This window comes from Hypanus sabinus, chromosome 4 (genome assembly GCF_030144855.1).
Source record: "Hypanus sabinus isolate sHypSab1 chromosome 4, sHypSab1.hap1, whole genome shotgun sequence".
Taxonomy (NCBI): domain Eukaryota; kingdom Metazoa; phylum Chordata; class Chondrichthyes; order Myliobatiformes; family Dasyatidae; genus Hypanus; species Hypanus sabinus.
Window position 1 is genome coordinate 22,771,592 of NC_082709.1, and position 17,143 is coordinate 22,788,734.

Here is a 17,143-nt window from a genome sequence, read left to right on the forward strand (position 1 = left end):
TAGTTTGATGCAGGAAAGTGCCCTGCAGGATGTTCTTTCATTTAGTACAGCATTGTAGTTTATGATTACCACAACAACTTAATTCACTTACAATCTGAAGGTTTTATAAGCACTTTTACAAATTTCTTTTCAGAATGATTTTCACCCGATGAATTGGTTTATAGTCTATGTACTCTTCCTAACACAAAGTTTACATTATACCTGAATTAAAAATTGAAGGCATTTCACAATAAATGTGATTATCGTCATCTGGATTTTATAAAGGTAGATAGAAAGAAAGAAAGACTTTGTTTTAAGCACACCATTTAAGGAACTCAAAAAAGACCACAGAAACTTTTCAGCCAATGATTTTTTTAACTGTAATTGTGGACAGAATATTGAAACACAGCAATCAATTTGCAGATAAGAAAGTCCAGCAAACAATGACCAACCCTGATTTTATTGATTTTTATTGTGGGTTAAATATTTGCCAGAACTTTAAAGAGAGTCCCTCTGCTCCATTTTGAAATAATACTCTTTTATGTCCATCAGAGAGATGGAAGGGGGATCAGGTTTTAATACGTCATCCACTTTGACATTGCAACAGTCCCTGATCTGGAGATAAGTCTAGTCAATACTCAATGGAACTAAAAGCAAAATCTTCTAAGACAAGGAAATGTATTGCCAAAGGAGTCACAACTGATTGTAAAGAGTGTAAAAAATAGAGGACGTTGGTCCTCTATTGCATATGTTAAACGTGCATCCTAAGACGCAACTGCTCATTGTTCTCCATGTCAGAAATTTGCTTCCTTTTCCTAATTTGAGTTTTAGCTTTCTAAAATGAAACAATAAGTTTAATATCTTATAAAGTATTAAATTGTGATCACTATCAACCACAATTGATTGTTAGAACTTGTAAATTGACTATTAACAATAATACGTGAGAAAAAAAAGATTCAAGGTACATTTATTGTCAAAAAATATATAAATTATACACCTTGAAATTTGTTTGCTTACAGGCAGCCGCAAAGCAAGAAACACGAAGAATTCAATTAAAAATAAGAAAGACCTTAACCACCACAGAGACTCACAGAGACGACAGCCAATGGATCAGTTCACAGCCTCATTGCTGCCGAGAGGAATGAACATAGCAGGAGAGCAAGTGAAATTAGCCCAACCCTCAGACTTCCCAGTTTATCTGAATGAGATGGATATTAACTATTCTTGAAAGCTCAAAGTTCAAAGTAAATTTTATTATCAGAGTACATATATGTCAGCACATACAACCCTGAGATTCATTTTCCTGTGGGTATACTCAGTAAATCTATAGAATAGTAACTATTAACAGGATCAATGAAAAATCATCCAGAATACAGAAGGTAACAAATTGTGCAAATGCAAATATAAGTAAATAGCAATAAGTAATGACTACATGAGATAATGAGATAAAGAGTCCTTCAAATGAGATCATTGGTTGAAGGAGCATTTCAATGATAGGGTAAATGAGTGCAGTTATCTCTTTTTATTCAACAGCCTGATGGTTGAGAGATAGTAAATGTTCCTGAACTGGTGGTATGAGTCCTGAGGCTCTTGTACCTTCTATCTGATGACAGCAGTGAAAATAGACCATGACTTGAGTGGTGGAGATCTCTGATGATGGATGCTGCTTTCCTATGACAATGTTTCATGCAGATGTGCTCAATGGTTGGGATGTACCTTTCACAGGATTCTCCATTCAAAGGCCTTGGTGTTTCCAATGTCTTGTTAAGCATAGGCACAAACAGACAAAGCAGTCTTTTAGTGAAGCACAATTAATTTTTCCACTTCAGAACAGAACCTGGAATAATATCATGAACTTAATGGGGTGTGAGTTATGGATAAGACTAAGACAGAGCTCTGATAGTTAAGAATATCAGAACAGAGTTATTAGATCAGGTTTACTGCTGCTGCAATATAGATTTGGAGATCTTTTTGCTTCTGAGTCCCAATACCCAGCAATGTGACGAGGATACATTTTGAATCTACTCTATCCCCTAGCATTCGCTGAAATCTACAAGCAAAAGGATGTTTTGTATCAGCCTCATTTTGAAAAATTTCCCTTTGCTCCCACAGCCCAAAATACTCTTTCTTCCAAAATACTTTGTGCTACCAGATCTTGAGAAGCCCCATGTGTAAAATGCCCAGGAGTTCCTGAAACCTGGAACTCAACTATCATCTTGCAATGCCACCAAACATTGTGCTTCCTACGCACAATGCAGCTACACAGAATGACCACTCCCTAATGTTAAAAAACTCCAGCAACCAAATACTCCTGATTGTGGTTAAGCAATGCAGCCTTCTCTTCACCACTGATCATTACTCCATAGTTATTAACAAATAGCTGTGTGTTTCTGATCATTTCCCTATCTACTGTAATGTTATAAATTCCTGTCTGCCAAGACTACCTTACGCAATTTTGTAACTCTCTTAGGCAGATTGTTTTAACCTTTTTTCAGCAGTTGACATCCACAACCCTACATTAACATGACTTGGGAATATAAAGACATGTCCTTGTTTGATTTGCATCAATAGTTCAAAAGTTCCATTTACTATCAGAGAAATGTATGAAATATACATCCTGAAATTCTTGTTCTTTGCCGACATCCATGAAAACAGAAGAGTACCCCAAAGAATGTGATAGTTAAAAGATTAGAACCTCCACGCACAAGCAGCAGAAAAGCAACAACCACCCCCCAAGTCCACGGACTTCCGCAAGAAAGCACCAGCACCCTCCACCCAAGCGAGCAATAACAAAGGCCCCAGTAAAGAACAGGACCTGCAGTACAACAAAATTAATCATTCAATCGACAACTCAACATGCCACAGGCTCCCTCTTGCTCCATAATAAAGGGAAAAAGAGATGTCCCCTTTCACAGCGAGAGGGGAGACATCAGGTGGTTTATTTTATTTGGAGATACAGCACAGTCACATGGCTATTCAGCCCAACAAGCCTGCACCACCCACCCATGTGAGAAAGTAACCTACTAACTCATATGCATTTGGACTGTGGGAGGAAACCCAAGCAGTCACGGGGAGAATGTACAAAATCCTTACAGGCAGTGACAGGAATAGAACCCGGCTCACTGGTGCTGTAATAGTGATACGTTAACTTTGCTTGTACATCGCACTGTCCTCAAAGGCAGACTTAGTACCAGATTTAATATGAGTTCTACAATGTTTTGTTCAACATTAAGGCAAATTTTTTCGATGACATGCATGAATCTGAAACATTCTCTCTGCACTAATTTTGGCTGACTTACAAGGGTGTTTCTAGCCTTTTGTATTTTTGTTTTCACATTTCCACAATCTGTACTTCTTTCAAAATGAGTTCCATCAGTATCTTAGTTCAATGAATGAGATTTGCTTCATCACAATTAAAGAAAAACTTAATACTCTACCTCAGTGGGTTGTCTAATTTAACAATCTTCCTCACCACTTATTTCAGGGCAGATTCCACTCCCTTTATAGCCATTTACTGCTTAACCACCTGAGCAGAATTCTGAGTCCCAAAGTCAAACAAACTGTTTTTGAAATCCGTTTCTTGTTTTTAAGGTTATGACTGTAAGGTCAGATATTAATCAAAACTGACTCCCTTCCTGTCAGAAGCAAAGTCCACTAACCTTATTTGTTAATGATATCTGCTGAGATAACGCTACATTTAAGATTCCAGTGATCATTGGAATCGGTGAGAGTGAATAGTCACTGGAATCTTAAATTTATTCATTACCTTTAGGATTTTGGAAATCACTGCTGGCAAAATACATTTTACTTGCAATGCATTGTTTTTTAAAGCAATTCTTTTTAAATTCCTAAAAAGAAATTGAGAACCAGAGAGAAATTTTTACTTACAATCTGAAAAGGGCAGTTAGAACTCCTGATGGTTTGAGATGGGACACAAACTTTAATATTCAAGTTCAAGGTTAATGTCATCTGACTGTACATATACACAACCAGACAAAGTACCATTCCTCTGGGCCGTCACACACAGAACATAAACCAAAATATTATACTATAAATAAGTTATTCAACTAGAATTCAAAATACATGTAGTAAAGTGCAGCACAGGTAAACAGCAAACAGTACAGTAAACAGCTCACTTGTCCTAGTGGCAAAACCTTGGAGGTGGTAGGATATTCACAAATCTCACAGTCCAAGGCAAGAAGCTGTTACCCAGTTTGGCAGTTTTAGTCCAGATGTTTCTGCACCTCATTCCTGTCAGCAGTGGGTCAAAGAGATTGTAGGGTGGGAGGTAGAGATCCTCAGCAATGCTTTGGGCCCTTCAGCTGCAACACTCCTGGTAAAAGCCACAAGTAGAGGGGAAGGAGACCCAAATGAGCCTCTCAGTGGTTTCTCCTGTTCCCTGTAGCGTTTTGTGGTCCACTGCCTTGCAGCTTCCATACCATACAATGATGCAACCAGACAAGATACTCTGTAGAACGTTGTTAGAATAGGGGCAAGGAGCCTTGGATGCCTCAGTGTCCTCAGAAGGTGTAGATACTGCTGTGCCTTCTTGATTAGTGAGATGTGGTGGGCCCAGGTTAGATTGTCTATGACATGCATACCAAGGATCTTTGTGCTCTTCACTCTCTCCATGGCAGAGCAATTGATGAGCATTGGAGAATGGTTGACCTGTGTCTTTCTGAAGTCCACAATCATCTCTTTTGTCTTGTCCATGTTGAGACTTTGATTATTATTCTTACACCATCATGTATGTATAAAGATCTTGTGACATACTGTTCAGCTTAAATATAGATTCTTAAATTCCTTGGGAGTGTAAAAAAAAGGCTCAAGGAAATTGTCAATTCCTTTACTGAGGTAAGGGGGAACAGATCAGATTTCTTCATGTAGGGACTTCCAATGAAAACATCAGTTCCAGAGCTCAGCAAATTTTCAAGCTCACATTACTAGCGTTGCACTGACAAGTGACATATTTTGGAGGCAATATTGGGAAAAAAGTCAAGTCTGTTCTCTGATTAAGATGTTTGCAGATAATACAATAGTTAGTCGATAGTGAGGAATACAATTGTACATTGTAGAAGGGTAGCTGGTGGGTAACCAGCCCTTGTTAGATCTCAACACCTCTCTGTGCAACTGGATCTTGGACATCTTGACAGAAAACCACAGCTATTCTGTGTTGGCAGCAACATCTCCAGCTCCATCGAGCTAAGCACTAGTGCCCCCCCACCCCCCACCCAAGAGCTGCATGCTCAGCCCACTGCTGTTCACACTGCTGACACATGACTGCACTGCTCGATCCAGTCCAAACTGAATCATCAAATTCTCTGATAACACAACAGTGGCTGGCCTCATCAACAACAACAATAAGGGGGCGTATGGAGAGAAGATTGAGTGGCTGGTAGAATGGTGTGAGCACCACAACTTGAGATTCAAGACCAAAGAGATGATTGTGGACTTTAGGAAGGTACAGGCTGGCCCCTCCTGAATGCACGTAAATGTTGTGAAAGTTAGGAGAACAAGTTTCTGGGAGTGCACAAAACAGATGATCTTGCCTGGTCCCTCAACACCACCTCTTTGGCCAAGAAAGCACAGCAGCATTACTTCCTGAGGAGATTGAGGTGAATGAGGTTTCCCTCCCCTCTCCACCCCCATTCTAATTGGTTTCTACAGGAGTACCATTGCTAGTGTCCTGACCAGCTGCAGCACAGTCTAGTACTGGAACAGCAAGCCATCTGACCATAAGTCCCTACGAAGGATTGCCCAGAGGGCCATCAGGATCTCTCTTCCACCCATCAGAGATATTGATCAGGAGCATTGCATACATATGCCCCTTAGTATTGTCAATTATCATCCCATTCATCCAACAACCTCTTTGATCCTCAACTATCAGGCAGGAGGTACCGTAGCATTTGGACAAGGATTGCTAGGATGGGAAACATCTTCTACTCCCAGGCTGTGAGATGATTGAAATCCCTGTCCCACCCAGGTCTCATCACACATGAAGCACAGATACTGTTCTACCATTTCCTTTTGACTTGTGTCATAATTGCACTTCATTATTTGTCAATTTACTTGTGGTAATTTATAACCATATAACAATTACAGCACAGAAACAGGCCATCTCGGCTCTTCTAGTCTGTGCCGAACGCTTACTCTCACCTAGTCCCACTGACCCGCACTCAGCCCATAACCCTCCATTCCTTTCCTGTTCATATACCAATCCAATTTTGCTTTAAATGACAATACTGAATCTGCCTCTACCACTTCTATTGGAAGCTTGTTCCACACAGCTGCCACTCTCTGAGTAAAGAAATTCCCCCTCGTGTTACCCTTAAACTTTTGGCCCTAACTCTCAACTCATGTCTTCTTGTTTGAATCTCCCCTACTCTTAATGGAAAAAGCCTATCCACGTCAACTCTATCTATCTATCTCATAACTTTATATACCTCTATCAAGTCCCCCCTCAACCTTCTATGCTCCAAAGAATAAAGACCTAACTTGTTCAACCTTTCCCTGTAACTTAGGTGCTGAAACCCAGGTAACGTTCTAGTAAATCTTCTCTGTACTCTCTCTATTTTGTTGACATCTTTCCTATTATTCAGTGACTAGAACTGTACATGATACTCCAAATTCGGCCTTTCCAATGCCTTGTACAATTTTAACATTACATCCCAACTCCTATACTCAATGCTTTGATTTATAAAGGCCAACATACCTTTCTTCACCACCCTATGCACATGAGATTCCACCTTCTGGGAACTATGCACCATCATTCCTAGATCACTCTGCTCTACTGTATTTTTCAATGCCCTACTATTTACCATGTATGTCCTATTTGGATTATTCCAACCAAAATGTAGCATCTCACACTTATCAGCATTAAACTCCATCTGCCATCGTTCAGCCCACTCTTCTAACTGGCCTAAATCTCTCTGCAAACTTTGAAAACCTACTTTATTATCCACAATGCCACCTACCTTAGTATCATCTGCATACTTACTAATCCAATTTACCACACCATCATCCAAATCATTAATGTATATGACAAACAACATTGGACCCAGTACAGATCCCTGAGGCACACCACTAGTCACTGGCCTCCAACCTGACAAACAGTTATCCACCACTACTCACTGGCATCTCCCCTCCAGCCACTGTTGAATCCATTTTACTACTTCAATATTAATACCTAACGATTGAACCTTCCTAACTAACCTTCTGTGCAGAACCTTGTCAAAGGCCTTACTGAAGTCCATATAGACAACATCCACTGCTTTACCCTTGTCAACTTTCCTCGTAACCTCTTCAAAAAATTCAATAAGATTTGTCAAACATGACCTTCCACGCACAAATCCATGTTGACTGTTCCTAATCAGACCCTGTCTATCTAGATAATTATATATACCATCTCTAAGAATACTTTCCATTTATTTACCCACCACTGACGTCAAACTGACAGGCCTATAATTGCTAGGTTTACTCTTAGAACCCTTTTTAAAGCATTGTATTTATATGCGTTGTGTGTGAGTTGCCCTTCTACAATGTACAATTGTATTCCTCACTATTAACTAACTATTATATTATCTGCAAACGTCTTAATTAGGTCAAAGGACAATCTGACAGAGAATCTCATCAGGTCAGGTAGCAGCTGTAGGGGAAATGAAGAGGTAACATTTCAGGACTTGAGAATGGACAGGAAAGTTGGAGAATTTAAGACAAGAGGATGATTATCTTCCTTGTAAGAGATGGTGGGAAGATGTGTAATCTTGGTAACTGCAGCCTGTCTAGAACAAATGTGCCCTCACAATCATGGCCTAGACTTGGCATTCATTCAAAACTTTGACAAACTTCTATGGATGCACAGCGAGAGTATCCTAAGTCATTACATCAAGGTCTGGTATGGAAACACCAATGCCCAGGAACAAAAAAGACGAGAGAATGTGTGAATATAGGCCAGTCATCACAGTTAAAAACCTCTCCACCACTGATTACACATAAGGAGTGCTGCCACAAGAAAGCAGTTTCCATCACCAAGGACCCCTAACATCCAGGCCATGCTCCCTTCTTACTACTACCAAAGGGCAAGAGGTACAGAATTCTTACGTTCCGCATCAAAGGCTTTAGGAACAGTTACTACTCTACAACCATCAGACTCTTCAAATCAGCAAGGATAACTTAATTCACCTCAATTCTGAACTGTTTCAACAACCTATAAATTCACTTTAAAGGATTCTACAACTCATATTCTCAGTACTATTCATTTATTTTTTAAAACTTACACCTTTTTTTCTTATTTTGCACTTGGTTGTTTGTCTTTTGTTTATGTATTTTTCCCATAAATTCTATCGTATTTCTTTACTTTCCTATAAATGCCTGCAAGAAAATGAATCTCAATGTGGTGTAGTATAAATTTATTTTGACTTTGACCAGACAAGCCTTCAACATTGTCACCTCAACCTGTCCTGTGATACCCATGAGTGACTGCAGAGATCTCTTCTGGAAACACGTAAGCAGTTTGACCTGGAGCATCCAGGCCTCACAACCTTACCAAAGGCCAGTGAGTACACATTGATCTTGGCTGATAGCTTGATCTTTCGATGGTTTGTCACTTGAAAGGGCCAATGACCATGCAACTGACTGGCTCTGCTGATTTGAGCCACTGTATTCCCATGTTGAAGGAGCTCTCAGATGGGCTGCCACTCCCCAAATACTTGAAATGATCAACTGTCCAGCTCGGAGCCATGGGTTCTAATGCTGAAAGGATTCACTGTAGAACCTGGAGCATCTGGGTGCAGGACCTCAGTCTTGGTGAAAATTATTGTCAGAACAAAAAATCCTGGGAATTTGGCAAACTTATTTAAAGGTCTACATGTGCTATTAGGAGTCTCTAGGGTCAGTCTCTCAAGCATCTTTTTGCTTCTTGCCATGAGAAGTGGAGGTTGAAGAATGAGTGTCCAGTTTGTACTTCAAGTACTCTCCTCTTTGAAGGTCATACAGGGCACAATTCTGGGCAGATGTGGAAAACAGGTTGAACAGGACTGGATTGAGTACACAGTCCAGGAAACAGTGCTGAAGTATACTGCTGGTGAGGACAAGACCATGCCATCATGGCATTTCATTATGCCATCATGAAATGGATGAATCTCCTGGGACAAGTGAGCTTTGTGAGGATGAGCCATTACTTTTTGCTACTGACTGTTGAAGGCATTGGTTGGGTCTATGTGCTACTCAATGACTTTCTCACAGACCTGTTTCAAAGATAAGACCATTTCCACGGTGCTGTAGCCTTGTCTGCAACTACACTGAGCTTCTTGTAGCATTTCTTCCTAGACAGAGTTAATCGAACAGCCGAGGTTGGTCAGAATCTTGCCAGAAATTGATGAGAGGGATAGAATCAGAGGTAGAATCAGGTTTATTATCACCAGACTGGGTCATGGAACTAGTTAACTTAGCAACAGCAATTCAATGCAATACATGACAATATAGAAAGAGAAAATAAATATATCAATTGCAGTAAGTATATATATAGCATATTGGATAGATTAAAAATAGTGCAAAAACAGAAATAGTATGTATATGTTAAAAAAAAGTGAAGTAGTGTTCATGGGTTCAATGTCCATTTAGGAACCAGATGGCAGAGGGGGAGAAGCCATTCTTCAGTCACTGAGTGTGTGCCTTCAGACTTCTGTACCTCCTACCTGATGGTAACAATGAGAAGAGGGCATGTCCTGGATTATATGGGTCCTTAATAATGGATGTCGCCTTTCTGAGGCACCACTCCTTGAAGATGTCTTGGGCACTACAGACACTAGTGCCCAAGATGGAGCTGACTAATTTTATGACTTACTGTAGCTTCTTTCAGTCCTGTGCAGTAGCACTCCCCCCCAACCCCTGTACCAGACAATGTACCAGTCAGAATGCTCTTCATGGTAATCTATATAAGTTTTTGAGTATTTTAGTTAATAAACCAAATCTCTTCAAACTCCTAATTAAGTATAGCCACTGCCTTGCCTTCTTAATAGCTGCATTGATATGTTGGGGCCAGGTTAGATCTTCAAAGATCTTGGCATCTAGGAACTTGAAATTGTTTACTCTCTCCACTTCTGATCCCTCTATGAAGATTGGTTTGTGTTTGCATGTCTTACCTTTCCTGAGAGATCTTGGTAGTTGCCACAGTTTGCCTTGTTGCCTTTAGTTTTGAAGAGGGAGACAACTGAAACATCTCTAAAGTCTTTGTAGTATAGTCTCTTCCTCCTGAATGCTGGTTAGCATGTTTTGAAATGCATCCAGAGCGTAGAAGTCACCTGTTTTGAAGAGTTCAACAAGAAGACCATCTGTAACTATTGCTTGGTCAGAGCTGGTCTAACTAATTGCTTTCTTGACTTTGTCCAAAGTTGGGAATAGGTTAAGGTCATCTATATTCAGCTATATATGGGATCATATCAAGACCTGCCAGGTTTACAGTAAAAGCCCTGCAGATAAGGTAGGAGAAATGCATCTCCCAACACTCAATGATATAAAGGAAGGTATTGCCAGCAGAGGAGTGGAGTATTGCTGGGTGTCAGAACAGCTTTTAATGTAATAAAACCACAACAACAATAATAATAATAATAATAATAATAATAATAATGTAATAAAGTCCATGTCAGATTTGTGGATCACCTTCTGGTGTGATCCCAAGATTGATGAGATTCAGCAATTTATGATGTGAGAGCTCTGCCGTTGTAAATAGATCCCCTATATTTACATCCAACTTGCATTAATTGCAAGAACACATTGAGTTGTGGTAGCAGATTACAGAAAGCAGTCCTGTCATGAAAACATTCAGTGACCATTACACTTTGTTTCAAACCACTAAGCTGTGTTCACTTACTTCAATATGCTTTTATTTTTCCTGACAGTCTACTTAGCAGGATCTTGTCTAAAGCTTTGTTAATATATATGCAGATCATGTCATTCATCCTTTTCGTTCTATTGTTAATCAGAGACAACTTTTCATGAAGAAATTGACATTGATTGTCATTGCAATAAATTATTTATCTTTCTTTTGAAAATAGAAGTAAAGGTATTGTTTTGGAAACAAAAATAAGTTTGATTAGCAGCTGCCAATTTACCCCAGACGATTTGGTTAAAATGAATTTTGCCCCACAGCACCCCTTCATTCCTCGCGTTCACCCCGCGTTACGTCACACAGGAGTGACGTCGATAGTGGGCGGGGCCGCACCCGTCACTTTAGTTTCATTTTTTCTTAGAAATTATGAAGGAATTTCGCGCGACACTGTCGCAAAATAGTTTTCCGGGTGAAAGCCGAAGCCCCTTTAATTGGAGCTTTAAAGCGGCGGCCGCCTTGGGAGTCGTTAACGTTTAGTGAGACATAATGGGAGCTAGGTTTGGCCAGAGCGCGGGAGGTTAGGCACTCGCACTCGGCTGTGAGGGGCTTGTGCCCTCTCGTCTGGCGGGGGGCTCGGAAAGTTTACAGGCAGGCCCGGCCCGGCCCGGCCCGGCCGCAGCGACAGAGCGCCGGGCTCCCGCCGCCGCACCATCACCACTATCACTCATGGTACCGTGCCCTTATTTTGCGCCCACCCTCTTTATTGCCATTATCACATCGGAGGTGCACGAACCTCGCGATAGTCTTTGCAGGAACGATGCGTGACGCTTAACTGATGCGAAGGTGACGGGGCTACTTGAAGACGCACCGCAGAGGTGTGTGATGGTTTGTCACCGGGGAGGGCGAGAGCTCCATGTTTGCAGACAAGTGTGAGCCCGTGTCAAATGATCGGCGGCTCCGGGCTTCTCTTTCCCCGCTCTGAAACACTTTGTCGTGTGCTGAGTGGCTGTGTGCAGGGGGGACCCGTGAGGCTGGCGCTAGCTGAGTGTTAATGGGGGGGGGTGATGAAGGGGGGGTGATGGAGGCATTGTGTCGATGCCGACACTTGTATTTGAGTGTGCGTCTGTTTTTTTTCTCTCTCTTAAAGTAGCTTGATGAGTGTCCAAAGTAACAGTGGAAGTTTGGAGGGGACGCCATCTTGGTCCCAGTTCTCCACGTCCCCAACGCCGGGAGCTTTGCAGACTAACACGGCACCTGTAAAGGCTAAAGAAGGTAATTCATTGCACACGCTTACCCGGCTCGAACTCTCTACTGTTTCGAAATGTGTTTCAGACACCTTTTGTAATGTTTTAATTTTTTTTTAGGGGGGTGGGGTTCTCCATTTGCGAAGCAGTGGCACAGAAAGTGTTGCGGGTCCCAAGCGGGTTACTCCGAGGCCGTGGGTAGGAGGTACATTAGGTGGCTAATGGTTGATAGTGCGGTGCACACGCTGTGAACCTTCAGGGGCAGCCTTTTGCACTTATTTGGGGCCTGGTGTCGTTTTAGATGAAACATTTTTATTTTGAAAAGGACCTCCGGTTTCATAAACCTCTGGCAGCGAAGTAATAAAAAGTGGAGCGGAGGCTTTACAGGAGCTATAACATGTTATGTTTACTCCATTGTGTTGTGCCCTCCCCTAAGCTAGAGATGAAGAAGAGGTCAGGGCTGGATTTGGGAGTCCATGATATTATTTCACTGCGAGTTTTGGCGGTTGACATACTGATTTCTAACGTGATACAGAGAGGTTAAGTAAATTTTATTTCTAAAAACGTATCCATTGCTGAACTCCATTGCCATTTTTGGCTATACCAGTCACTGATGAGATTTTTTTTACAGTAAGTGGAAGGTATCAAACAGTGTACAAAGCATAACGCAGCACAGCATGGGGAAATTTTGGATTGTCATTATCAAAGAGAGATTGTCTTTTTGGCAACTGCAGCCATCCTTCCCACGACCTGAAGTAGGTTTCGAAACCTAATGGCTTCCGAATTTTAATAAAACTTGATCTGAAAATACGATGGAATTTCACTATAATGAATAGACCCAACAATTAATATATGAAAATCATAAGTTTGCTTAATATCTTGTGGTATTTGTGAGTAACACTTCTCCGCAGGCATTTTGCTGTACATATAAATATATTATTAATTTTATTCAAAGTTAAAACATAGCCTAAAAATCCTTAAAAATATAGATAAGACACAAAATGCTGGAGGAATTCAGGTCGGGCAGCATCTATGGAAATGATTAAACAGTCGACTTTTTGGGCCTAGACCCTTCTTCAGGGCTTTATAGGAAGGGGGAAGATGCCAGAATAAAAAGGTGGGGTAGGGAAAGGAGAATTAGCTAGCAGGTGATAGGTGAAGCCAGGTGGGTGGGAAAAGTAAGGGGTTGGAGAAAAAGGAATCATTTTTTTTAAAAGCTGCCTGCATAACTTCAAACTTTAATTTAGAATTCTTAGATTGTCAGTAAGTATTGCAATTTAAACTAGGCAATATCTTTTTATCAATTGAAATGGAATCAACTGTTGATTAGCTGGAATGATATTTCTGTAAAATTGTTTTACACATTTAGAATATCTAGAAGAAAATTTGTTCTTTATTCCTAATGGAGTGGAAGCTATTTAACAATACATGTTTATGTATGTGCTCCTATTTAACTTATATATTATGATCTAGACAATAATTTCTCACTTTAAAAATTGCAGTTCATGTTAAAATTGCATGACTCTGGGGAAAGTAATTAATTAACTGAGAACCACAGAAATAGAATATACATTTATTTGCACAAATTATTTTGTACACTTAAAAGATAATACTATGTGAAAGCTGGAAAAAAATTGAATGCTGTCTGGAACAGTATGTATTTCGGAGTAAGTCAAACTTAATTTTTTAATTTTCAATGTGCTTTTTCATGAAGTGTTCATTTATAATTGAACAATTCAGTAATGTTAAATATGGCTTGTATGAATGTTAATTTTAAGATTCAAATTCTAGTGTATTGACAGTTCTTCACGTCTCAGCATATTGATAGATCACATTTTCTTCTAGATATTCTAAATATGTGTAAAACAATTTTACAGAAATATTCTAGCTAGTTGCTAGTTGTCTATACTTGAGGTCACAATATTATGCTTTAAGCATTTAAACATTTTTCAGTCGAATAAATTGTAAAAAGAATTGAAAAGTGTGTTTGCATTGATGTTTGAAATTCACGTTTTCTTAAGTCAACAATGAAGTACTTGGTTCTCCCAAAGTCTCGGTAATATTAAGTCCATTGCATATAAATTATAAAGAGGGATCTGAATCTAATCTCAACTGTGCAATCACCATTACCACCTAACCTTTTGCCTTATTACTTAACAAATACTCATCTCCTTCTGACTTTAAAAACAACAAAAAATATGCTGTTATTTATTTTTGTTATGTTATCTTTGCCTCATCCATCTTGGATGGATGACTCTTTTATTTTTTAAACAGTGACCACTAGTTCTAGTTTCTCTTACATGAGTAAACACTCACTGTACATCCATCTTGTCAAGATTGCTCAATATGTTTTATTCTACAGGTCTGTCACCCTAAACAAAAATGCAGACAAGCTTGAAGTGTCCAACCTTATCTGTATAACAAAACTAGCTGTTCCTGTTATTAATCTGGTAAACGTCTGAACATCCTTCTTTAAATAAGGAAACCAATACAGGACACTAATCCCAGATGAATTCTCACCAATGCACAACCTCATGTTTATATGCTGTTAACTTTTCTGATTGCTTGCTTTGATCTTCCCAAAGAAAGTAGCACCAGTCAGAGAGGGAAAAATTAATTTTGGAGAAAAATGTTCTTCACTTTGAGATTCCTAATGAGATCTCCACCATTAGCAAAGTTGCTATTAACTCAATCAGTTCTCTTTGTGTGACATAAAAGTGTAAATTGCTGTCAGCTAAGTGCAGACAGATGTGTTCTAGAACTAAGTTGTTTTAGTACTGTCATAGCCCTGACATTTCCCCTGTGTGGAAAATTGTTTTGATGGGTTCACTGCACAAAAAATATCAGGTCAAATCCAACCTGGTCCATTTCTGCTCTATCAGTCTATTCTCAACCCTGAACAACGCCATTCAATGTTGTCAACATTGTTCTAAATCAGTATTTATTCACAACTAAGCTTATTGAGTCCATTATACATGTGCTCCAAGCATGGACTGAAAGAGTTGAATTCTAATGGTGAGTGAGTGCTTGACCTGATAATCAAGACATTGTTTGGTTAAGTATAGCACTATGGATCCCTGTCGAAACTGGAGTCTGTGCATATCAAATTTAAAATTTCCACTGGAATTGTGCCTTGAGCAAAAGCAGATGGTTGCTGGAAGTCAATTAGCCCACCCCGAAGACATTTGTATAAGAGCTTAATGGGGCACCCTGGGTCCAGCCTACAGCAGCTTCCTTCTGTATCAGTATCAGAAAAGGGATATTTCCTAATGATGGCAGTATTCAATTTCATATGCTAGTCAAAAATGCCTTTGTATAGCTAGACCTAGATAAAATTTCTTCATAAGCTGATAAATATCAACCATCTTTCATGGCACACAAGTGCTGGACATAATTTCTAATGAGTGAGTGAGTCCAGCCATTGATACTTGACATTCTATTTCATTACCCCAGTGTAATCTCCCATCATTATTGTCCTCATTGTAGATGTGCAGTGCTTGGACATGATTGATCAGAAACTCAATCAGACAAAAAAAATTCATGTTAGGGGCTGTGTGTCCTATGAGTGACTTGTCTCTGATATTCCAGATCCATTTACCAGGCATGTCACAGTGATGTAATGACTTGGATGTGTGTAGTTCCAATGAACTCAAAACTCAGTACTGTCCAAGACTATGTAATCTACTTAATTAGCAATCTAGCCACCAGCTTAGCAATCAGTTCTTCTATTACTGGTGCACCATGACTTTGAATTGCACTTCTTGATTGGGTTTCCTGTTTATTATTTAGTTCTCAAATTTGCAGCCTATGCCACTAAACAAATAAGTGTAGTAGGTACTTGGGGACCCCACAACTTGCAGCATTCTCTTTATGTTGCCTGAAATCCTGAATTCGGAATGGAACACTGTTCCTTCATTACTGATCTAAGTCCTGGAACCCTTGACGCATCACTTGACTATTGTCATCATTACCTGAAGAGCTGTACAGATTCAAGAAGGCAGCTAAATTCTATATTCTCATGGACATTTAGGAATAAACACTGAAGGCTAGCCTTCCCGGCAATGTTCACCATTCACTAAATGAATAAAATAATACATAGGAAAACCATTCTTCAAATGGAGATATAGTATGTGTACATTTGTTGCATAATAGATCAATTTCGGTTAACTGTAAGGTAATTTTAGAAGAGCCAATCAAACATAAAGGGCATAAATGAGAAAGACATTGATATTCCTATTTTTTGTCAGTTTTGTAGTATGATAGTAAACTTTTAATAATTGGAACATTCAGGAGTATTACATTCATTAAACTTTGTAGTATGCGTTATAACTTAAAAGGACTTTCAATTAGTGTTTACAGCCTTGGAGGTAATCAGTCATGTGTTTTGTTACAGGCCTATTTTTGTATTTTGTAAGCATGATATTTAGAAGTCATGAACTATTGGGTTTGTGTTAAGTAGCCTAAACTGAAATTGAAACAAAATTGGCCAAGATTTCTTGGGAAGGTATCTGTCAATGCCATTTTCTTTGGGCAGATAATTCAGTTTAAGCTTCAGAGATGTTTTATTGTAGTCTTTAGAGTACAAACAACAATCAATTGGTCCAAGAGAATTTTAGCTAATTCTGAAATTAATTTAAATCGTTTGTGAAGCAGGTGAACTAGGAAAAACTGACATTGATTCACTTGTATTTTATGATATTTTTATATGTTTGGTAACCAATTTTAAACTATGCAACAAGCTTGATGTTTAATCTGTTTAAATATCCGTAAGTGCATATTTGATTTATTTGATGTCATCCTTCCTAGTTATATACAGGACCGTTTTCTCTGATGCACATATTACCCTATTCTGCTCTTACCTTCATTGCAATCTAAAATATGAAACCCATATTTTACATTACCTGTAATTTTGATTCAAAACGTGTATGATATCAAAAAGCTTTTATTTCCTTAAAATGGATCAAGATGTGCAAAATGAGATTGGGGATCCTTTGTATTGAATGTTAGAAACATCGAGTATGCTGTACCATTCAAACATGGCTGTTTTATTTTCCCTCTCAATCCCTTCTCTTGCCTTCTCTCCATAAGCTTT

General features: G+C 39.3%; 1 protein-coding gene and 1 long non-coding RNA gene across 12 annotated transcripts in view; one reads left to right on the forward strand and one right to left on the reverse strand.

The window, feature by feature from the left end:
- Positions 1-929: 929 nt before the first annotated feature.
- On the reverse strand, positions 930-11,837 carry LOC132392557 (uncharacterized). The gene is made up of 3 exons (XR_009511580.1): positions 11,601-11,837; positions 10,122-10,280; positions 930-1,739 (listed from the first exon to the last, which is right to left on the reverse strand). It is a non-coding gene; the product is annotated as an uncharacterized LOC132392557 (long non-coding RNA).
- The window catches only part of LOC132392553 (serine/threonine-protein kinase tousled-like 1), a 144,358-nt gene continuing 138,475 nt past the window's right edge, over positions 11,261-17,143 (forward strand). For 2 of the 11 annotated variants that reach the window (XM_059966571.1, XM_059966572.1), the window contains exons 1-2: positions 11,262-11,682; positions 11,955-12,079. In XM_059966571.1, coding sequence (XP_059822554.1) covers positions 11,962-12,079 — 118 coding nt within the window. In that variant the 5' untranslated portion in view covers positions 11,262-11,682; positions 11,955-11,961. Of the gene's footprint in view, positions 11,683-11,954; positions 12,080-17,143 lie in introns of those variants that run through there. The other 9 variants (XM_059966566.1, XM_059966569.1, XM_059966567.1 and 6 more) reach the window with 9 other exon arrangements.